Source organism: Coregonus clupeaformis, chromosome 4 (assembly GCF_020615455.1).
Source record: "Coregonus clupeaformis isolate EN_2021a chromosome 4, ASM2061545v1, whole genome shotgun sequence".
Taxonomy (NCBI): domain Eukaryota; kingdom Metazoa; phylum Chordata; class Actinopteri; order Salmoniformes; family Salmonidae; genus Coregonus; species Coregonus clupeaformis.
Window position 1 is genome coordinate 6,002,566 of NC_059195.1, and position 23,311 is coordinate 6,025,876.

At 40.4% G+C, this 23,311-nt stretch overlaps 1 protein-coding gene and 1 pseudogene across 6 annotated transcripts in view; both read right to left on the reverse strand.

The window, feature by feature from the left end:
* The window catches only part of LOC121548215, an 88,139-nt pseudogene extending 84,003 nt beyond the window's left edge, over positions 1-4,136 (reverse strand).
* Positions 4,137-6,035: 1,899 nt separating this feature from the next.
* Positions 6,036-23,311, reverse strand: part of LOC121550508 (solute carrier family 35 member F5) — a 33,380-nt gene continuing 16,104 nt past the window's right edge. For 5 of the 6 annotated variants that reach the window (XM_041862809.2, XM_041862794.2, XM_045209898.1 and 2 more), the window contains 5 exons: positions 13,800-14,001; positions 13,229-13,319; positions 12,527-12,684; positions 9,502-9,602; positions 6,036-8,545 (listed from right to left, as the gene is read on the reverse strand). In XM_041862809.2, the coding sequence (XP_041718743.1) occupies positions 9,521-9,602; positions 12,527-12,684; positions 13,229-13,319; positions 13,800-14,001 (533 nt within the window). In that variant the 3' untranslated portion in view covers positions 6,036-8,545; positions 9,502-9,520. The remainder of the gene's footprint in view (positions 8,546-9,501; positions 9,603-12,526; positions 12,685-13,228; positions 13,320-13,799; positions 14,002-23,311) is intronic. The other variant, XM_041862818.2, reaches the window with a different exon arrangement.

Below are 23,311 nucleotides of genomic sequence, written 5' to 3' on the forward strand. Positions count from 1 at the left end.
ATTATTATTATTATTATTATTATTATTATTATTATTATTATTATTATTATTATTATTATATTATTATTACACTACATGACCAAAAGTATGTGGACACCTGCATGTCGAACATCTCATTCCAAATCATGGGCATTAATATGGAGTTGGTCCCCCTTTTGCTGCAATAACAACCTCCATTCTTCTTGGAAGGCTTTCCACTAGATGTGAGAACATTGCTGCGGGTACTTGCTTCCATTCAGCCACAAGAGCATTAGTAAGGTTGGGCACTGATGTTGGGCGATTAGGCCTGGCTCGCAGTCGTGGTTCCAATTCATCCCAAAGGTGTTCGATGGGGTTGAGGTCAGGGCTCTGTGCAGGCCTGTCAAGTTCTTCCACACCCATCTCGACAAACCATTTATGTATGGACCTCGCTTTGTGTACAGCAGCATTGTCATGCTGAAAGGTGGCATCCTATGACGGTGCCACATTGAAAGTCACTGAACTCTTCAGTAAGGCCATTCTACTGCCAATGTTTGTCTATGGAGATTGCATGGCTGTGTGCTCGATTTTATACACCTGTCAGTAACATCAGCAAACTGATCGCCCACAAGACGCCATACACTTGGTCTGCGGTTGTGAGGCCGGTTGGATGTACTGCCAAATGATCTAAAACAGGGGTGTCAAACGTACGGCCCGCGGGCCGGATCAGGCCCGCAAACGGGTTTAATCCGGCTCGCGAGATGATTTAATATTTTTTTATTTTTTTGTTTAAAAATGCGCTGCAATTTTTCAATAAAATAAACTGCTGTTCCAATTGCGTCCACTGGATGGCGCAACAGCAATTGTGTTAAGCAAGCAAACTGTTTATGCCGGGGCAGAGCAAGTAGGTCAAGCACGTGCAGCCAATGAGCTACTTTGTTTTGCCCGCGATATTTATTACGGCTTCTACTTTTAACATTATGTGCTTTGGCACCCTCATTGCCCCAATATGTCTCTGTCAAAAAAGAGAAAAGTGGACGCAGAGTGCAGAGTGTTCCAAGAAAAATGGTCATCCTATTTAATCACGGAATTGAATGGGAAAGCTGTATGTTTGGTGTGTTCAGAGCATGTTGCAGTGCTGAAAGAATATAACCTTCGTCGCCACTATGTGAGTCTTCATGCCGACAAATATGACAACTTTCAAGGACAGCGGAGATGAGAGAAGGTGAATGAACTGTTTGGCGGGTCTGAAGAAACAGCAGTCTGTGTTTACTCACAACCGAGACATCAGTGACGCTGCAGTGAAAGCTAGCTACCTCATTGCTAATGAAATCGCAGTGGCTTCAAAACCATTTAGTGAGGGTGAATTTGTAAAAACATGCATGATGAAGGCAGCGGAGATTGTGTGCCCTGAAAAGCGGCAGGCTTTTGCAAATATCAGCCTGACAAGAAACACAGTTGCAGACAGGATTTCCGATCTTTCAGTGGATTTGGACAGCCAGTTGAAGCAAAAAGTAAAGTCATTTATTGCGTTTTCGGTTGCAATTGATGAAAGCACGGACATTACAGATGTTGCACAACTGGCCATTTTTTCATCCGCGGAGTTGATGACACATTGACCGTCACCGAGGAGTTCGTGGAGTTGGTGCCGATGACAGATACAACGACAGCAGCTGATATTTTTACCGCACTCGTCGGCGCGCTGGACAGTGTCGGAGTGGACTGGTCCCGCTCTGTCAGCCTGGCTACAGATGGTGCGCCCTCAATGATCGGGAAAAAAGCAGGCGTTGTGACAAAGTTCAGAGAGAAAATGCAATCTGCAAATGGAGGACGTGATTTTTTGACTTTTCACTGTATTTTGCACCAGGAGGCTTTGTGTTGCAAGTCATTAAAGATGGATAACGTCATGAAGGTGGTCATCCAAACTGTTAATTTCATCCGATCCAGAAGCCTGAATCACCGTCAGTTTGACAGCCTTCTCAGAGAGAAAGACCACATCTATGGCCTGCCATACCACACTGAGGTAAGATGGTTAAGCCGAGGTGCTGTGCTGAGGCGTTTCTTTGATTTACGAGAAGAAATTGAACAGTTCATGGAAGAAAAGGGCAAACCAGTGTTAGAATTTCATTCCGCAGAATGGATGCCGGACCTTGCATTTATGGTGGATGTTACAGAGCACCTGAATAACTTGAACAAACAGCTGCAAGGGCGCAACAAAGTTGTCACGCAGTATTATGACAGCATACGTTCTTTCAAGTTGAAGCTGTCATTGTGGGAGACGCAACTTGCCGGCAGCTCACTTCCCCTGTCTGAAAAATGTGTGCGCGACCCAACATGTGGCAGACATGAAGCGGTTCAAAGATAAAATAACTGGACTGTTACGGGAGTTTGAGCAACGCTTTCAGATTTATGTTTATATGTTTTTATGTTGATGTGCTATTGTTTTTAATTTATTTTATTTTATTTGTATATTTAACCTATTCTTGACTCTGTGGTTCTTGCACTTGTTTGGGGAACAGGATTTCATTATTTTTATCTACATTTCTGCCTGAGAAATGACACCCTGATATAGTTCTGTGATCTGTGATATACTTCTGTGAATCACTGAGGCATTGTGTGTTTGTGTGTTCTTTGTCCTCAGAACTTTCAAATAACTTGAGGTGTTTTATGATTAATAGTGATGTTGTGCTTTTGGACACTGTCCTCAGGCTCCAGCTTTATGTTTATATGTTTTTATGTTGATGTGCTATTGTTTTTAATTGATTTTATTTTATTTGTATATTTAACCTATTCTTGACTCTGTGGTTCTTGCACTTGTTTAGGGAACAGGATTTCATTATTTTTATCTACATTTCTGCCTGAGAAATGACACCCTGATATAGTTCTGTGATCTGTGAAACAGTTCTGTTAATCACTGAGGCATTGTGTGTTTGTGTGTTCTTTTTCTTTAGAATTTTCAAATAAACTTGACGTGTTTTATGATTAATAGTGATGTTGTGCTTGTACTATTTTGGACACACTGTCCTCAGGCTCCAGCTTTATGTTGTATGTTGATCGTATTAAAACAAAGAAAACAATCTGAAATTGTTGTTTTTAAGTTATATATACCATGATTTTTCCGGTCCGGCCCACTTGGGAATAGATTTTCCTCCATGTGGCCCCTGAGCAAAAATGAGTTTGACACCCCTGATCTAAAACAATGTTGGAGGTGGCTTATGGTAGAGAAATGAACATTAAATTCTCTGGCAACAGCTTTGGTGGACATTCCTGCAGTCAGAATGCCAATTACACGCTCCCTCAAAACTTGAGACATGTGGCATTGTGTTGTGTGACAAAACTGCACATTTTAGAGTGGCCTTTTATTGTGCATATGGAACATTTCTGGGATCTTTTATTTCAGCTCATGAAACATGGGACCAACACTTTACATGTTGCATTTATATTTTTGTTCAGTGTAGAATATACAAGTGACTGACACTGTTTCACATGCCCTCTCATTTTCCAATGGTCTGTGGTTGTTCTGTGTAGTTTTGCTAATATATTTGAGAAAGGTTTATTGCAGTGAATTTGATCTATGACCTAATAAGTAAGACAGTATCTTTTGAGTAGCAGCCAGGGACACAACAAGTCCCACTTTTTAATAGAACACTTTCTGCCTGATGGGGGCATTGTTTACCTAGTATTGTTGGATTATCTACTGACCAGTGCTTGAAATAAATTGTGTTTCTTTGAAAACATTGCCCTGGCTGAGGATAGAACATTCCGTTGTTTTCTGTGTGAGTGTGGTGCGGTTTACCTGAAAGCTTTGTATTATCTTGTGACCAGAACAACACTATTGACTTTACTCGACTACTGCTTGAAATAAATTGTTTCTTTGAAAACATTGGCCTGACAGACATAAAAATTACATTAAGAGGAAAGGATCAACAGACTGATTATATTTTATTTGTAATGCTGGCTGCCATGGTTTAAACAAACACAGTACATTGAATGCTACCTGAATTGACTTAGAAAAGTTACATAAATAGGCCTACAGCATCACAGCCAGGTAAAACACCCAGGTGTGTGTGTGTGTGTGTGCGCGCTGGCGCCATTGGATATCCAGATTATCTAGTGTCCACAGCAACACTATTTATTATTCTCTACCAGTTCTTGTGGTGTAGTGTGGTCTTAGGCATGCTCTCACTAACCCCCTCTCCCCTGCCTGAGGCTCTAGGACCACGGCTGAGGACACCCTGGCCTGACACCTTGATGTGCCTGGCCCGACCCCACCTGGCCCCTTCTACCTGCAACCTGCCTGTTGCTGCCTCCACTGGTATTGTCTCCCCCTCAAGTCAGTGGCATTTCTTCTCATTGCATTGACAAGACAGACCTGGTTGTCTTCATTGTTGTCAAAAATACATTATTGTTACTGACCATTGTCCATTCTCTGTACATTGTGTATTGAGGATGCTTATGGTGATAAATCAATCATCCAAGTTGGGATCAATAAACTACTACAACTACTCCTCCTCCTCCTCCTCCTACTACTACTACAGGCTCTCGGAGTGACATATCACAGAGGTAGCTAGGGGAATGTCACACACCAACTACAAGTTAGCTAGCTTCAGTTAGCTTCACATTCCAGCTCAGGCTTCATTCATGTTACGAAGGTGGATATTGATTTTGCACCCGCCACTTACTCGAACGTGCTCAAGACAGGTTTGTAGCTGCACATTCATGTCGCACTTGGCAAGTCGAACGCCAAACTCTTCAGTCAGTGAACATGTTTGCCGAAATCAAAATAAAATAAGTTATCTTGCATATTCAGCAGGCTACGGTGTAAAATAGGCTATTAGAAGTGCCATCTTTCTTTTTATTACGTATCGTTAATGCCATCTTTGGTGTGCTTTATCAATGCACAAACACCTTTTTTCCCACTCCTATCAATACATTTTTATTAAAATGTCCAATGCAGCGGTTTTTATCTCAATATCAAATAATTTCTGGGTAACAATTAAGTACCCTACTGGTACTGTTTTAAATTAAAAATAAAAATAAAAAATCTTAGCAAAGAGCAATTTCTCAAGCAAGAATTTAGCTAGAACTGTTTGGGAGTGGTCCGAGTAGGGAGGGGAAAACTGAATACTAGCTGTTATTGGCAGAGGTTTGAACTCTCTTTCTTATTGGTCTATTAACCAATTTACTGACTGGTGGTGTCACCAGGCAGGCCAAAACTCCATCCCACCAGGCAGTCTTTTCAAACAGCTCTTAAAAAGGGCATTATCATAATTTTCACAGTATTATTCCAACCTCATAGTGTGTAAGTATATATAAAACACAATTTTCTTGGGACTGCACTGGGCCATTAAGTCATACAAAAGTTTTACTGTGCGTTAAGTTGCAAATGCATCCTGTTAATACTAAATGTGTAATGTAATAGGCATTTTAATATGACTATTTAACAAAAAAACATTTGATTAATACCATTTTATTTTACTTCTATTTAGTCAGGGGAAACCCATTGAGACTAGGGTCTCATTATTAAAAGGTGCCGAACACAGCAATACAACTACAAAATAAACACTTTAACAAAGATAAAAAATAAATAAATAATAAACTACAAGTTACAACCACAACCATTTCTTAATTCAATCAAAACATCTGCAACTCTCATTCAACACATCTAATACTATTCTTAAAATTGCCCTGGCAGTAACAGGGAATCAAGATGCAAATAGTTCTGCAGGCTATTCCAATATGAGTCATGAAGGGGATGATGATGCAATCTTTGCGAGACCGAGGGAATCTTATCCTCAACTCGCGGCTCAGACACTTCTTTCAGGGTAAATGGAGTTAGCCTGCTGCGGAGCAGGTTAGTTCTGAAGGATTCATTGCCATAGAAAAATGTCTAAACGGTAAGCCACTTTCTTGTCACCGGTTATCCCGAGTTAAAGTCAGAGTTGACCAAAGTTAGTTCGCTATGACTCCTCTATCTCGCGTTGTAGTACACCACTCAGAAGTCGTCCTGAGCTGAGTTTAGCCTTGGGTCTTTTGTAGTGCCTACATTGAAAACACAATTATTGCAGAGACAAGAATGAAAATACATCTTCACATAGTTTTAATAGTGCAGCATAACATTGAAAAAGGACTTACGGAACAACAAAGACTCTTTAAGGAAAGATTCACATTCACCCATTTTTTGTTATATCGTTTTTGTGCATGATCCCAGGAATCGATAGAACATCGCTCAGAGATGCACAAAAACGATATAACATTCAAAATGGGTGAATCTTTCCTTTAAAAGAGCTTGTGATGATACAGTAAACTATGATGATCACACTTTTATAAATCTGTATACATATTTTAAAAAGAGATCCATTAATAAAAAGGAAAATTATCAAAACAAAATCTAATTGGACAAAGGAAAATAAAGTCAGTCTTCCACAAAGTACCTGAGAAAGAAAAAAAATACGATATACGCACATTTCGTAAGCACCATTGAAAAAATATGATTTTCATTTTTGAAAACGCATACATTTTAAAAACATGATAATAAACTCTTCAAATGGATGATATGGGGGATATGATCATTTGTTTCATATCTAAACTTTAGCTTATCAACTTTCATAGGACGTACAGTTTCAGAGTTTCTGGGTTTTTTGCAAGTATAAATAGACTACAGGAACCCCGTGAATTAAACAACCAAATACATCTCACAGCTGACTTCCTTGGTGCATTAATCATAGCTGATGGTGATAAAAGCTATTGTCTAGGGTATAATTTTTTTTGGACAATGTGAAAATAAAACAGAGTTATACAAAGTTAAAGATGGCTCTTGAGGGGCTAAACTTTTTTACAGTTTACAGGGCAAGTAATTACTTCCGGCAGTTATCTCCAGTCATAAAATGTCTCATATCCACACTGAGCAAACACTCCATAAAGTTCTGTACACTGGTTGACAGCTGGTGGAACATTTTTGATAACATGCCCCTTGTCATGGTGTACATCAACGGTTAGATAAACTAAAAAAAAATGATTTTACTCATCAAATTAAAATCATCAGCAGAATAAGAGGGAGTGGGTGATTGATTTGCATTGTATGTGCTGATCAAACAAAATGTCTAAAATACAATTGTTGGACATACAAACATTTTCATGGCATAAAATGGTCCATTAACAGAATTGTTGAAAGATAATCAAATCAGATCAAGTCTCCATTCGTGGCACCTAATGCCCACCGAGGAGTGGTAGAAAATCTCAGATGCAATAAAACAGATCATTATTAGCTAATTGTCTCTATTAAGACTAAGGGAACTTAATTGGATGAGAAATAGTGTTTTTGTTAACCATACTGCAAAATCAATTTACTTGGTCTGTTTTAAATCCATGCCTCCTTTTTTAGTGTCATAACATAGTCAAGATTTACCCCAAAAAATGTGGACTAAAACATCTGAACATATAGGCTAGATTTGTATAGAAGGGTCATTATGCGAAATACAAACTAAAGTAACAATACTTTATTTGCATTTCATGGCGTAGTACAGTATTTACACCTGTTTTGAGATGGTAACTGTTTTCGGTTGAAAAGGCAGCAGCATTATAACTTTTGTATTGTAGCTTAGTTTAGTTGAGGGGTTAGTGTTAGTTCACATTCAAACACATACAAACGTCTTCATCACAGTTTTCCTTCATGATCCAGCATTGCCTGGCTGCCAGGGGCTAGAGATGGAGGGATGTAGAGTATGGGGGAGAAATCAAAGGCGGTAGTCAACAGCTGTGCTCAGCTCTCTTCTAATCTCAAACTTCAGAGACTGCATGTTCACAGTGATTCGGAGCAAGCACTGCACAAATGGGCCTGTATTCAAAAAGTGTCTCAGAGTAGCAGTGCTGATCTAGTACAGGTCCTCCCTGTCCATATAATTATATTTATTATGATCTAAAAGGCTACACGAATCCTATATCAATACTCCTACTCTGAGACCATTTGTGAATATGGCCAGATCGGTAAATCAGATTTGTAAGTCACCTAAATGGCCTGATAATGAAGTCCATGACCAACCATACTATTTCTAGATTAGCAGGTCTGAATTTTGCCTGCTCCAAACCCACACCTGTGAACAAGCAGTGAGGCTATAGAAAACCAACAAGAGGATACATCTACATTAGCCAATCGAAGCACTTTTCTGTTTGGAACAAAGACAATACCCCTTTTATTGGTTAAAATCGCTTCCACAAGAGAAGTGACCTTGCTCTTCTTCTTCTTATGGCCTGACTGAAGCCTCTGTCCCATTATTTAAACTCGTACCATTTCAAGTGGCCACATAACATTATGAACCATTGAGAAAAGCACTTTCAGTACCATCAAGTTTTTCTTTTTACACAACGATATCCGACATAACAAAACACACACGATCTCAGTCAAAGACGAGTCGCGTCAACATTGTACAAAGGAAAAAAGAGTTCATCTTGTAGAGATGGATCGGTCATCTCCACACTGCAGAGAATAAATAGGTTGAATAACAGGCACTGGGGGTAAGGTCTCTGTTTGGTCGCTTGGAGATTGTCACTTCACCTTCAGCGTGCCGCTCTGCGCTGGATTCACCATCTGGTGAGAGAAAGACACAAAGGTGAGAAAGTACACCTCGTTTCTCTATTGGAAACCGATATAAGTAGACGCACCAACGCACTGTACACACACGGTAGATGTTGTCCATTTCCTGTAATGGACTTACTCTGATTTAAAAAGGGGCGAGATGAGAGACATCCATTTCATGTGCCTGTTGTTCACTCAAATTATTAAATTTTTCATCTTGCTGATGTCGGGCTGTTTGATGCCCCAAGGAGGGTACAAATAGATGTACTCCTATATTCTAACGCATTTTGATCAAGTCACCATTGTTGCTATGGAAACCACTGACAGCCTTCAGCTGGTTTCTTTGATAAAAACCTAGCTACATCATCATCAGCATAAATCCAGCAGAATACTAGGAGGGTATTTATCAAACAAATCCTGGAAGCTCAGAATAGGATAGGAATAAGTACTCAATATCTTTGGGTAGCTCTAATAAAGCATGCACCAATGGCACATCTATGGCACATCATTTAAAACGTATCGAAAACCAATAAAACGTAGTATCTTATTTTTTTCATGGTAAAATCCAGATTCCTTGGAGTGGGTGGGCGATGGGTATTTACATTATGATCATCCTCTACGTCATGTCCTACCTCTCTCACTCGCCACTATGTCTAAACATTGAATAAAGTAGGCCTAGATAAATGCATAACAGATGTTCAAAGACAAACAAATTATGTGATTATAAGAAGCGAGATAATCTAGTGTTTTCCTGATGTGGCGGCAAATAGCATAGGACAAAATTAGGAAATGTTTGTGTCTGTTATGCAGCTATTCCTCAATACTGTAAATTGGCCATTCTCTGTATACTCCTTGATCAAAAACACTAGTTTGTAAGTAACAGTTCTAAAAAAACATTCATTATTATTTCACAGGTAACCTCAGATTGTAACAGGGCGTACAAAACAGGAAGTTGGGTGTCTCCTTACCTTGTGATTGGCTGGTAGATCACGAGCAGAAGCTTTCATTGTCATGGGAGACAGTGTGTAAGGGAATAAGGCTTTCACACTGTTCGCTATCTTCTGGCAATCTGACGGAAGAGGATATCATGATCATGATCATAATCATAATCACTACCTGAATAGGAACAACTAGCATTCAGATAAGAATTGACGGCCATTACAATAATGCAAATAAATGAATGTCATAAAGACAAACAAATTGAACTACAACGAACCCCGCAAGCCTAAAAGGAACCAATGCTATCCATTGTCCTTGATTCAATATCAGGGAAGAGACTTTATGCTATAAAAACAAATAAAGAGAGTTGCACACTATGTATAAACTCCCAGTAATTTATTTGGTAAAAAACATCCATAGAAACCTTCTGCAGGATTGTTGAAAATTATGTAGATGACCTACTGAAAGAAACAGAAACACAAATCCTATGATAACCTGAGTAGAGATGAGAGAATGGCTCTTAAGGACTTACAATTAGATCCTTCGATTATCATAAAAAAATGTGACAAAGGAGGAGGAATGTGTATACAAAACAAATGTGACTATGTGAATGAATGTCTCCGACAACTATCTAAAGGTGACTTCTATCACAAAATGAATCATAAGCCTACCCTAGAATTCCAGCAAAATATCACATCCACAGTGGAAAGCTATTTGGAATCAGGACAAATCACCAAAAAATAATGTGAATTTCTAGGTGTGAAATTTCCTAAGATACCAACTTTTTATACAGTCGCTAAATTACACAAACAAGTGTCTCCTCCCCAGGTAGACCCATTGTAGCAGCAATTGACTCTGACGTCCAACATTTCTAAGTTTGTGGACTACCACATTAAACCGATGGTTGAGAATCTCCCATCTTATGTCAAAGACACTAGTCACATTATCTCATTGATAGAGGGCTTAGGAAGGATACCAGAGGGCACCCTGCTGGCCACTTTTGATGTGGAGAGCTTGTACACTAACATCCCACACACTGGAGGCTTGCAGGCACTGCAACACTTCCTTCAGCAGAGAGACCCTACCCTTGTGCCATCCAATGATTGCATCTTGCAACTCGCTGAACTGGTATTATCCAATAACTACTTCATCTTTGAGTCAGACTTTTTCCTTCAAATTCGGGGTGTAGGCATGGGCTCCCCTTTTGCTTCCTCAAATGTGGGACAATTTGAGGAAGCACTCAATTACAAAAGACACACACCCCCTACTTTCTAAAATCCTCCTATGGAAGAGATACATAGATTATGTCTTTGTGCTCTGGGAAGGAAGTCAGCAGGAACTAAATGAATTTCAAACTCTATTAAATGAGAGCTCTGAATATCTCAAATTCACCATGCAGACTGATAAGAACAAAATAAATTACCTGGACTTATGGATCATCAAAGAGAATGATGCATTACATGCAGACTTATACACAAAGCCCACAGACTGCAATACCCTGCTACGTGCGGATAGTATGCATCCCCTTCCCCTCAAGAATGGTCTACCATATAGCCAGTTATGCAGGTTTAAATGAATCTGTGGCCACCAGTCAAATTTTGACAGCAATGCTAAGAAAATGACAGATACATTCAAAATGAGAGGCTACAAGGACAAAACTCTCAATGCTGCAATGATGAAAATATCTCAAAAACCAAGAGAGGAATTGCTCAAAACTAAACCAAAGAAGAAAAACAACGCAACAGTGTTTTGTACACCAAGTGTTCTGAGAAAATGAAAGCAATCCTGAAAAAGCGCTGGCATATTCTGCAATCAGACAAAATAATTGCACACCTCTTCAAGGAACCCCCACTGGTGGTATATAAGCGGGGTCGCAATATTCCAAATGGGAACTACAAATGTGGCTCATGCGCACAGTGCAATAGCACTACAAAAACATCCTTCACACACACCCACATACAGGTCGAAAAATCCCTGTTAGGGGTATCATCTCATGCAAGACAAAGGGAGTAATCTATCTCATCACCTGTACATGTGGGAAAGCATCCGTAGGACAAACGAAAAGACAATTAAAACAACGCATAGCTGAACAACGCAGCTCAATCAGGTGTAAGAACACTGACTATCCAGTAGCAGCTCACTTTGTTGAGGCTAACCATCCCATCTCCTCCCTCAAATACACAGGCATTGAGCATGTTGCTCTACCAAGGAGAGGAGGTAACATCAAGACCCTACTACTACAGAGGGAGGCCTACTGGATATCCTACTTAAAAACATTAACCCCTAGTGGTCTGAATATTGACTTTGATCTCAGGCCCTTCTTATGACCAATTATATTTTTTGTTAACAGTTCTTGAAAATGAATGTATTCGTTCTACAGCTTATCAGCATACACCCAATATGTTCCCCCTGTTGATGATACTTATTATGCAATATGGTTGAACCAAAAGATTACATGTAACAAAAACATTTAATTAAATTGGAAACATTTAAATATATATGTAAAAATTTTTTTAACAATGTATGTTGATGCTAATGATATTGATAACAATGGCATAATTTATTCAATATGCTGTGGGCTATTGTCTTACAGTTTTTGCTTAATTCATTCTGATTCACCTAGCAATTACGACACACCCCTCACTATTGTCATTGGTTGCACTAATTGCACTGTTTGTGTTTATGTTTCACATAACAAGGTTGAAGCATTCATGACATTAACCTGAAAAAGGCACAGTGATGCCGAAGCGTTGGTGGTTTTTTACCCAATAAAAGTTTATACATAGTGTGCGACTCTATTTGTTTTTATAGCTTACAGTTTATTCTCCATTAGTCAGCACCTCTACACTAAGTGATGTTCTCTGGGTGTGCGCCAGCTCATGCTTTTTATTAGGGAAGAGACTTTATAACAAAGATTTGGAAAATATAAGAGTGATTGTGTGTGTGTTCGTACATGCATGTGTGCTTTTACAATTATTGTGAAAGTAAAACCTTGCAAAGCATCGGCCAAGTTAACAGTACAATACAAAGAGTAACAATTGTTTTCCCTAATACCTTTGAATCCGGTGTTTCGAGCGGCATATGAAGGCAAACACTCTTCGTAGGCCCACCATGACAGGGTCCCAGTTGTTGTAGTGACATAACAGAGTGGCGATGAAGAAGGAGAGGAATACGGGAACCGCTCCAGCGAAAAACAGCCAGGAGAAACGCACCTGGGGACAGAAACATAGCAGTGCAGAATGTGATAGCTGCTTATATAGCACACTTATAGATTTAAGTGCGAGCTGCCTAACAATGGGTCAGAAACATTCCAATACTTGCAATGTACTTACGCTTTTAAGAATCAATAATAGCTACAGGTATAACAATCCCAACCATCTCAGAAGGACTGATTCATAGAAGAGTAGTGCATTGTACTTGTACTGAGAGTTGGTGACTTGACATCAACTTTTCAAACTATTTCCTCACAAAAATATATGCTAATTTGAAACTTCAAATTATGCTATATCCGTGGACTCTACTAAGGGAATAGACTCTGCAGTTTCAAAGTTTGAGACCCACAGACAGACAGACAAAGTTCTCTCATCACATCGCTAGATGATACCCTGTCACAAAACGGAATTACGCTAAGTGGCATGTGACAAAGCATCCATCACAACCGAGTGCCACTATTAGTAGACCAGTTTTGGTAGACCAGTCATGCTAAAGGGTATGATGGCAACATGTGCGTCCGGCAATAATAGTGCCCCCTCTTACCTTCTGCATGCATATGTCTGCTATGATGGAGAGTGGGATAGTGAGGCTGAGGGCCAGAGTGCCTATTAGGGAGGAGGTGAGAAAGCAGCCCCTATGGAAAGAAGTAACACACAACATTATTAAGAACACAAGCAATTCAATCAAATGCAAAATGCTCCTCTTACACAATAAATCAAATGTTTATCACTCGGGCACAACTCTGCATATCACCCTATAGCAGGGGTCTTCAACCTTTTCTTGCCCAGGACCCCCTCCCAGGCACACCGGCGACCCAGAGACTCCCATACGTCAGCAAAAATAAAACATTTCACGTCTTGTCTTATTAAATGAATGATATTGCCAAGGAGAAGCAATCAATATTTTAAAATGAATAGATTTGGTAGATAGTTTTTCGAGATCTGTCCGGGTAACTAGAATTTTCGCGCAAATCTCCCATTGAAATCAATGCATGATTTACGTGCAAGTCCAATTTACGCACACAGACATCAAGTTTGGATATAAAGAAACTGATTTTTGCACAGTGTGTGTTTCCGCACAGTGTTAATAGCAGAGCGGACAAGGAGTAGTATACATAATATGTGGCCGTTCAATCCCTCCATCAACCGAGACGCACCAGAGCCAGAGGAACTCGGAGAGCACGGTACCGATGAGGCCGTTGATGAGGATGTAGATCCACACCAGCTTGCTGGGCAGCTCAAAGGCCTCGAAGCCCGTGTAGTGAAGCACAAGGAACCCTGGCCACAGGAGGAGCAGGTTGAACAACCCCACAAACCCTAAGAGACACAGATAAGAGAAAATAACTACATTACTACTTATATGTTATTGACATTTAGCACTATTCGCAGGTAAAAATTATACAAGTTACACATTACTAACATTCAATAATATAATTAGGGCTGTCAAAGGATTTAAAAACTGTATCTAGTTAATCACAGGCTTTTCAAATTTGACCCTATTTAAAGAGGTTTCAATTTAAAAAACAATACATTGAGTTGTAGGTACAGTGCATTCAGAAAGTATTCAGACCCCTTGACTTTTTCAAAAAAATGTTGTTAGGTTACAGCCTTATTCTAAAATTCATTAAATTCATTGGTTTTGCTCATCAATCTACACACAATACCCCTTAATGACAAAGCAAAAACAGGTTTAGACATTTTAGCAAATGTATATATATTTTTTTAAATACCTTATTTACATAAGTATTCAGACCCTTTGCTATGAGACTCGAAATTGAGCTCAGGTGCATCCTGTTTCCATTGATCATCCTTGATGTTTCTACAACTTGATTGGAGTCCACCTGTGGTAAATTCAATTGATTGGACGTGATTTGGAAAGGCACACACCTGTCTATATAAGCTCCCACAGTTGACTGTGCATGTCAGAGCAAAAACCAAGCCATGGTCAAAGGAATTGTCCGTAAGAACACAGTGACTTCCATCATTCTTAAAAATGGAAGAAGTTTGGAACCACCAAGACTCTTCCTATGTTACGGATACAGGTATCCTGTGTCTTTTTGTGTTTTTCCTCTCCTTCTGCCCTAATCACAGGTGTCCTGTATGTTCCTGATTGGTGGTCGTTGGGGTGTCTGCTGATTGCTGAGGTGGACCAATCAGTGGACATTCCTCTGCATTGCACCACCTGTTTCTGGTTTTTCAATCACACATCCCATTGTTTAAAAGCCGGTCAGTTGTGTTTGTTGTTAGACTATTTTCCTTATGTGAGTATGGATACTGTGGTGTCCTGTGTTTTGTGTACTCACTCATTTGCTGGTTACTCTGTTTGGTAACTTTGTGTGTTTCTGGGAAAAGGGGAGTTTAAGCAAGTTGCCCTTGGGCGTACATTACCCGTAGGAAGAAAACTGTCTAAAAACACTAGTTAGACCTGAGCGGACCACCCACTGTACTTTTGTATGATTAGCAGTAGCTTAGCGGTTCTTGAGGCAGGCAAGATCAGTTTAGGGGTGTTTTACACTATTGTTTCATTTCTTGGGTCCTGCTCAGCCCTTTTTCCCAAACCTTTACCGTGTGTTCAAAAATAAACCTTTTATGTTTGACGGTAGTTTATGGTTGTCGTGTAGTTTTTGTTCTCACTGTTCCATGTCACGCTTATAATTTGCATGAATTATGTTACGGGTCTCATGTCCATCCACCCTAGACGTTTTAAGCCACGGGGTTCGTAACACTAGAGCTGGCTGCTCACCCAAACGGAGCAATCAGGGGAGAAGGGCCTTGGTCAGGGAGGTGACTAAGAACCCGATGGTTACTCTGACAGAGCTCCAGAATTCCTCTGTGGAGATGGGAGAACCTTCCAGAAGGACAACCATCTCTGCAGCACTCCACCAATCAGGCCTTTATGGTAGAGTGGCCAGACGGAAGCCACTCCTCAGTAAAAGGCACGACAGCTCACTTGGAATTTGCCAAAAGGCACCTAAAGGACTCTTAGACCATGAGAAACAAGACTCTGGCCTGATGAAACCAAGATTGAACTCTTTGGTCTGAATGCCAAGCGTCACGTCTGGAGAAAACCTGGCACCATCCCTACGGTGAAGCATGGTGGTGGCAGCATCATGCTGTTGGGATGTTTTTCAGCGGCAGGGACTGGGACACTAGTCAGGACCGAGGGAAAGATGAATGGAGCAAAGTACAGAGAGATCCTTGAAGAAAACCTGCTCCAGAGCGCTTAGGACCTCTGACTGGGGCGAAGGTTCACCTTCCAACAGGACAACGACCCTAAGCACACAGCCAAGACAACGCAGGAGTGGCTTCGGGACAAGTCTCTGAATGTCCTTGAATGGCCCAGCCAGAGCCCGAACTTGAACCCGATCCAACATCTCTGGAGAGACCTGAGAATAGCTGTGCAGCAACGCTCCCCATCTAACCTGACAGAGCTTGAGAGGATCTGCAGAGAAGAAATGGGATAAACTCCCCAAATACAGGTGTGCCAAGCTTGTAGCGACATACCCAAGAAGACTCCAGGCTGTAATCGCTGCCAAAGGTGCTTCAACAAAGTACTGAGTAAAGGGTCTGAATACTTACGTAAATATGAAATCCGTTATTTTATTTTTTTATACATTAGCAAACATTTCTAAAAAACACTTTTTTCTATGTCATTATGGGGTATTGTGTGTAGATTGATCAAGGGAAAAAATTACTTAATCCATTCTAGAATAAGGCTGCAATGTAACAAACTGTGGGAAAAGTCAAGGGGTCTGAATACTTTCCGAATGCACTGTATAATATACACTGAGTCTACAAAGCATTAGGAACACCTGCTCTTTCCATGACAGACTGACCAGGTGAATCCAGGTGAAAGCTATGATCCCTTATTGATGTCACCTGTTAAATCCACTAAAATCAGTGTAGATGAAGGGGAGGAAACGACAGGTTAAAGAAGGATTTTTAAGCCTTGAGACATGGATTGTGTATGTGTGCCATTCAGAGGGTGAATGGGCAAAACAAAAGAGTGATGTGCCTTTGAACGGGGTATGGTAGTAGGTGCTTGGTGCACCGGTTTGAGTGCGTCAAGAACTGCAACACTGCTGGGTTATTCACGCTCAACAGTTTCCCGTGTGTATCAAGAATGGTCCACCACCCAAAGGACATCGAGTCAACTTGACACAACTGTGGGAAGCATTGGAGTCAACATGGGCAAGCATCCCTGTTGAACGCTTTCGACACCTTGTAGAGTCCCATGCCCAGACGAATTGAGGCTGTTCTGAGGGCAAAAGGGGGTGCAACTCAATATTAAAAAAGGTGTTTCTAATGTTTTGTACACTGTGTATTTTGATTATATGGAAAGAAAACACCAAATAAACTCTATTCTAAGACAATAACAACAGATTAGGTCTAAATTCATGTAAAATATCAAACAGCTATTAGTAGATCTAGCCTAGGCTACTTATCCATGTTCTTCAACATGCACTAGTCACAAGCTGCTACTACTAGAACTAGGATAATTTGCTTAAATCATTTGACATGAGAACTACAACAGAAAACGTAGCTAAATGGATGGATGTCCTGTTCTGATTAAAATCATTGTGGGAAATTAAGAGTTGAAACAAGAGGCATTCAAATTAAGTTTTGCTTGGGAATATGTTGATGGTTGAACATTCCATACGTTTTCGTCCAAGATTGTTACTCAAAGCTGCACGCATAGTGGTGTTTAAGCACCACAAGAGAGACTGACAGCTATACAGCAGCTGTTAGTTGCCGAGACCGAGCGCACACAGCAGAGACGGAAGAGAGAGATCCCACTCATAAAAATTCTGGTTACATTACAATAAGTAAACTAAGCAGACCAGACCCAGCTGCTAATGAATTGGTGCCTTTGGGAGAGCCACCCCGTTAAGCAGATCGGAACTGACAATGTTTTTCAATGGTAAACGTCCTGCGTGGGACATCTTCATTTATCCACCATCTTTGGCACACAGCACAGCAGAGCACGTTGTGTGTTGCGGTTAAAAGGGTCAGTGCGGAAACAGACTACCCCGTTAAAAATGTCAAACGTTAAAGCTGCATTATGCCACCCAACCAAATGCACATAGAAATGTGTGTAATAGATCTGTCATTCTCATTGAAAGCAAGTCTAAGAAGCGGTAGATCTGTTCTATGTGCTCTATTTCTATGATACCCGTTCTTCAGTTTAGTTTTTTCATCTTTTATGTTCGGTTTTGTACACCAGCTTCAAACTGCTGGAAATACTATATTGTGGTTTTGAAAATATATTTCACAGCGGTTTAGATTAGGGCTGACCCCATTTAGTCGACTAGTCGATTGTTTGTTCGATAGGCTGTTGGTCGACCGAGATTTCTTTAGTCGATATTTATTTCAATTTAAATATTTATTTTTATGGTGCACAAGACACCGGTCTGATTCGCGCCCGTCTCAGTGGACTAATCCATTGCGGAGGCCACGGAGATGGCACAGTCCGTCACTCTAAGACACGGTAGCCTACTGAAATTGTATATTGTTATATTATGTAAAAATAATGGTGCAACACTAATAAATCTAAGTTAATTTTATAAATACGCTTTCTCCCGCATTGGATACGGTCACTGTCCGCGGTTCTGAAACAATCTTCAGTGCGCTGTAGAATTCACGCCTTTCCCTATGTTCCTATGTGCATAAGAGCAAAGTTAACCAGTATATTGGGATTGAGATCAATACGGCGGAGGCAGCAGAGACGAGGAAGCAGCTCGCCTTAGCTTAATTGTCTAAGAAAATTGAGGAGAGGAAACCAACTTAATTAGGTCTATAATCAATAGCCTAACTGTTAAATGTGCCTGGCTTTATAAATCATCCATATATATACAGTGGGGAAAAAAAGTATTTAGTCAGCCACCAATTGTGCAAGTTCTCCCACTTAAAAATATGAGAGAGGCCTGTAATTTTCATCATAGGTACACGTCAACTATGACAGACAAAATGAGGAAAAAAAATCCAGAAAATCACATTGTAGGATTTTTTATGAATTTATTTGCAAATTATGGTGGAAAATAAGTATTTGGTCAATAACAAAAGTTTCTTAATACTTTGTTATATACCCTTTGTTAGCAATGACACAGGTCAAACGTTTTCTGTAAGTCTTCACAAGGTTTTCACACACTGTTGCTGGTATTTTGGCCCATTCCTCCATGCAGATCTCCTCTAGAGCAGTGATGTTTTGGGGCTGTCGCTGGGCAATACGGACTTTCAACTCCCGCCAAGGATTTTCTATGGGGTTGAGATCTGGAGACTGGCTAGGCCACTCCAGGACCTTGAAATGCTTCTTACGAAGCCACTCCTTCGTTGCCCGGGCGGTGTGTTTGGGATCATTGTCATGCTGAAAGACCCAGCCACGTTTCCTCTTCAATGCCCTTGCTGATGGAAGGAGGTTTTCACTCAAAATCTCATGATACATGGCCCCATTCATTCTTTCCTTTACACGGATCAGTCGTCCTGGTCCCTTTGCAGAAAAACAGCCCCAAAGCATGATGTTTCCACCCCCATGCTTCACAGTAGGTATGGTGTTCTTTGGATGCAACTCAGCATTCTTTGTCCTCCAAACACGACGAGTTGAGTTTTTACCAAAAAGTTATATTTTGGTTTCATCTGACATTCTCCCAATCCTCTTCTGGATCATCCAAATGCACTCTAGCAAACTTCAGACGGGCCTGGACATGTACTGGCTTAAGCAGGGGGACACGTCTGTACTGCAGGATTTGAGTCCCTGGCAGCGTAGTGTGTTACTGATGGTAGGCTTTGTTACTTTGGTCCCAGCTCTCTGCAGGTCATTCACTAGGTCCCCCGTGTGGTTCTGGGATTTTTGCTCACCGTTCTTGTGATCATTTTGACCCCACAGGGTGAGATCTTGCGTGGAGCCCCAGATCGAGGGAGATTATCAGTGGTCTTGTATGTCTTCCATTTCCTAATAATTGCTCCCACAGTTGATTTCTTCAAACCAAGCTGCTTACCTATTGCATATTCAATCTTCCCAGCCTGGTGCAGGTCTACAATTTTGTTTCTGGAGTCCTTTGACAGCTCTTTGGTCTTGGCCATAGTGGAGTTTGGAGTGTGACTGTTTGAGGTTGTGGACAGGTGTCTTTTATACTGATAACAAGTTCAAACAGGTGCCATTAATACAGGTAACGAGTGGAGGACAGAGGAGCCTCTTAAAGAAGAAGTTACAGGTCTGTGAGAGCCAGAAATCTTGCTTGTTTGTAGGTGACCAAATACTTATTTTCCACCATAATTTGCAAATAAATTCATTAAAAATCCTACAATGTGATTTTCAGGATTTCTTTTCCTCATTTTGTCTGTCATAGTTGACGTGTACCTATGATGAAAATTACAGGCCTCTCTCATATTTTTAAGTGGGAGAACTTGCACAACTGGTGGCTAACTAAATACTTTTTTTCCCCACTGTATCTACAAAAACAAGACAGATCTTGTTTCTGTTGCCTGTTTGAGTGTTTGTTTAATAGCCTAATGATTCCGAGAACACCAAACTTCATGCAACGGTCAAATGTATGATAAAACAATTTCACAGATTCTGCTGTTTTTAATCTTTGCTATGCTGTAATAAAGGCTTCACAACATACTGGTATTACTTAGAATTTATTTAGTGTTGTTTACACTGTTCCAAACAGGCAATCTAACATCACCTGTTTGTCACACATAATATGCACGTAGCTCTCGCTCCTATACCATCCTTTTTCTTGATCTCCTTCTTATTGTTATTATTACAATTATTATGATCATCATTATAATAATAATAATAATAATACGTAATGTCATTATCATTAGTAGGCTTTGTATAGCAGCGTTGTATAACCACCATCGAGCTGTAGGCCTAAGAGCGTGTCCTGTTTAGTCTAAATAACTTACTTAGGCTACTGTATCAACCAAATCAATCATTAATTCGTTCATGCCATCACACAGCACAAGAGACATTCATACAAAAGGGAGCATTGAATAATTAGCCTAAACAATAAATAAACCACAATTCACGAATGCATGCAACTGTTTTTAGTCTGCTGTAATAAAGGCTTTGTTTTAAAAAAGATATATAGTTAGAACAGACTCTATGGTACACTTATTTAGTGTTTACACTGTTCCAAATTGTCAGAATAAAAATAATATTGTCATCTAACAGCAACTGTTTGGCACACATAACACTAAAACAACGTTTGATCCTATACCCTCCTTTTTATTGATCGCCAGTAGTTTCCACAACTAAGTCAGACGTCTTCCACAGATCTGACTTCCTCTTTCCCTCCTGAGCAACCAGTAAACATTCGCCCATTTCACATCCTCCGCATCCATTTTGCTGTCACGTGTTACTGTGTTTGGAGTTTGTAATAACCAATTCATCGACGTGATTATGATAGGCTATAGGTCAGGCCCTATTGGTCACATGCACGTGATGCTTACATGTTTCACATATGAGGGTATAGGGAATGTTTTTCCTAAACAAATTAGGGATTTCGTTAACAGAACTTTTCAGTCAGAAACAAGTAAAAAAACTAAATTACGCTGCTGCTTCTTTATGGGACCAAACTCTTCTAAAACGTTTTTAATTTAAACATTTTATAAGTTTAAAACATAGATCGGCCCGTAAATAGAGGCAGCTGAAGTCTGAATCCCGTGAGGGTGAAAGACAGTCAATTGACAGACTTGTTGGGGAATGTTTGGCGAGTAATCTAGCTAGCCTAGCTATAAATTTAGCTGGCTAACTACCTTGAACGGCAATAACATATGGAAAAAACATATGGACTCCAGTAGAAATCTATGCAGTGGTGAGAAAAGCATGGAGCCGAATTTATCAAAGAAAGTGCCAATAGCATGGCTAATCTCATGACAGAGATAAGGAGCCTAGGTACAAAGATGGAAAAAAAGTCAGTGAATAGTAAAGTTGACAGCTTACGTGCATCTTCGGAGAAAGACATTCAGGATAATCATACAGCTTTGCTGAGTCAACCGGAGAATAATAACAAGCAGCTACAAGACCACATAGCTCTTGAAGTTGGACTTCTGGAGTCCCGTGTAGAATTCCTAGAATCTGGGAGAATAGGAGCTGCCAAAACAAAGTTCGACCCAGACGTGTCTATCATATTGGCAGGACTGCCAGCCGACGAAAACGAGGACCTAATCTCCAAAGTCAACCAGTTGATATCGGTAGGCCTAGGCTGCGAAACAAAGGTGATTGCAGTTGAGAGGATGAGGGAGAGCGGTAAAGGTCCCGGGGTTGTGAAGGTGGCGTGTCGGTCCGTGGAGGAGAAAGTGGCTCTGTTACGGAACAAACAAAAGCTGTGAGGCCATCCTGAGTATGACAAAGTTTTCCTTCGATAAGCCAAGACCCACACAGATCGTCTTATAGAATTGAATTTCAAGACGCTGCTGAGGGAAATCCCAGGGAAAAAATGACTATTTCGTCATGGGAAGCGGACCGGTCATGAAACAAGATCAACCAGAGGGACAACGTGGACAAGGACATGGGGTGGACAGACATACTACACTACCAGTCAAAAGTTTGGACACACCTACTCATTCAAGGGTTTTTCTTTATTTTTACATTGTAGAATAATAGTGAAGACATCAAAACTATGAAATAACACATATGGAATAATGTAGTAACCAAAAAAGTGTTAAACAAATCAAAATATATTTTATATTTAGATTCTTCAAATAGCCACCCTTTGCCTTGATGACAGCTTTGCACACTCTTGGCAACCAGCTTCATGAGGTAGTCACCTGGAATGCATTTCAAATTAACAGGTGTGCCTTCTTAAAAGTTCATTTGTGGAATTTCTTTCCTTCTTAATGCATTTGAGCCTATCAGTTGTGTTGTGACAAGGTAGGGGGGTATACAGAAGAGAACCCTATTTGGGAAAAGACCAAGTCCATATTATGGAAAGAACAGCTCAAATAAGCAAAGAGAAATGACAGTCCATCATTACTTTAAGACATGAAGGTCAGTCAATACGGAACATTTCAAGAACTTTGAAAGTTTCTTCAAGTGCAGTCACAAAACCCATCAAGCACTATGATGAAACTGGCTCTCATGAGGACAGTCACAGGAATGTAACACCCAGAGTTACCTCTGCTGCAGAGGATAAGCTCATTAGAGTAACCAGCCTCAGAAATTGCAGCCCAAATAAATGCTTCACAGAATTCAAGTAACAGACACATCGCAACATGAACTCTCCAGAGGAGATTGTGTGAATCAAGCCTTCATGGTCGAATTGCTGCAAAGAAACCACTACTAAAGGACACCAATAAGAAGAAAAGACTTGCATGGGCCAAGAAACACGAGCAATGGACATTACACAAAATTTGAGATTTTTGGTTCCAACCGCCATGTCTTTGTGAGACGCGGTGTGGGTGAACGGATGATCTCCGCATGTGTATTTCCCACCGTAAATCATGGAGGAGGAGGTGTTATTGTGTGGGGGTGCTTTGCTGGTGATTTATTTAGAATTCAAGGCACACTTAACCAGCATGGCTACCACAGCATTCTGCAGTGATACGCCATCCCATCTGGTTTGGGCTTAATGTTTTTCAACAGGACAATGACCCAACACACCTCCAGGCTGTGTAAGGGCTA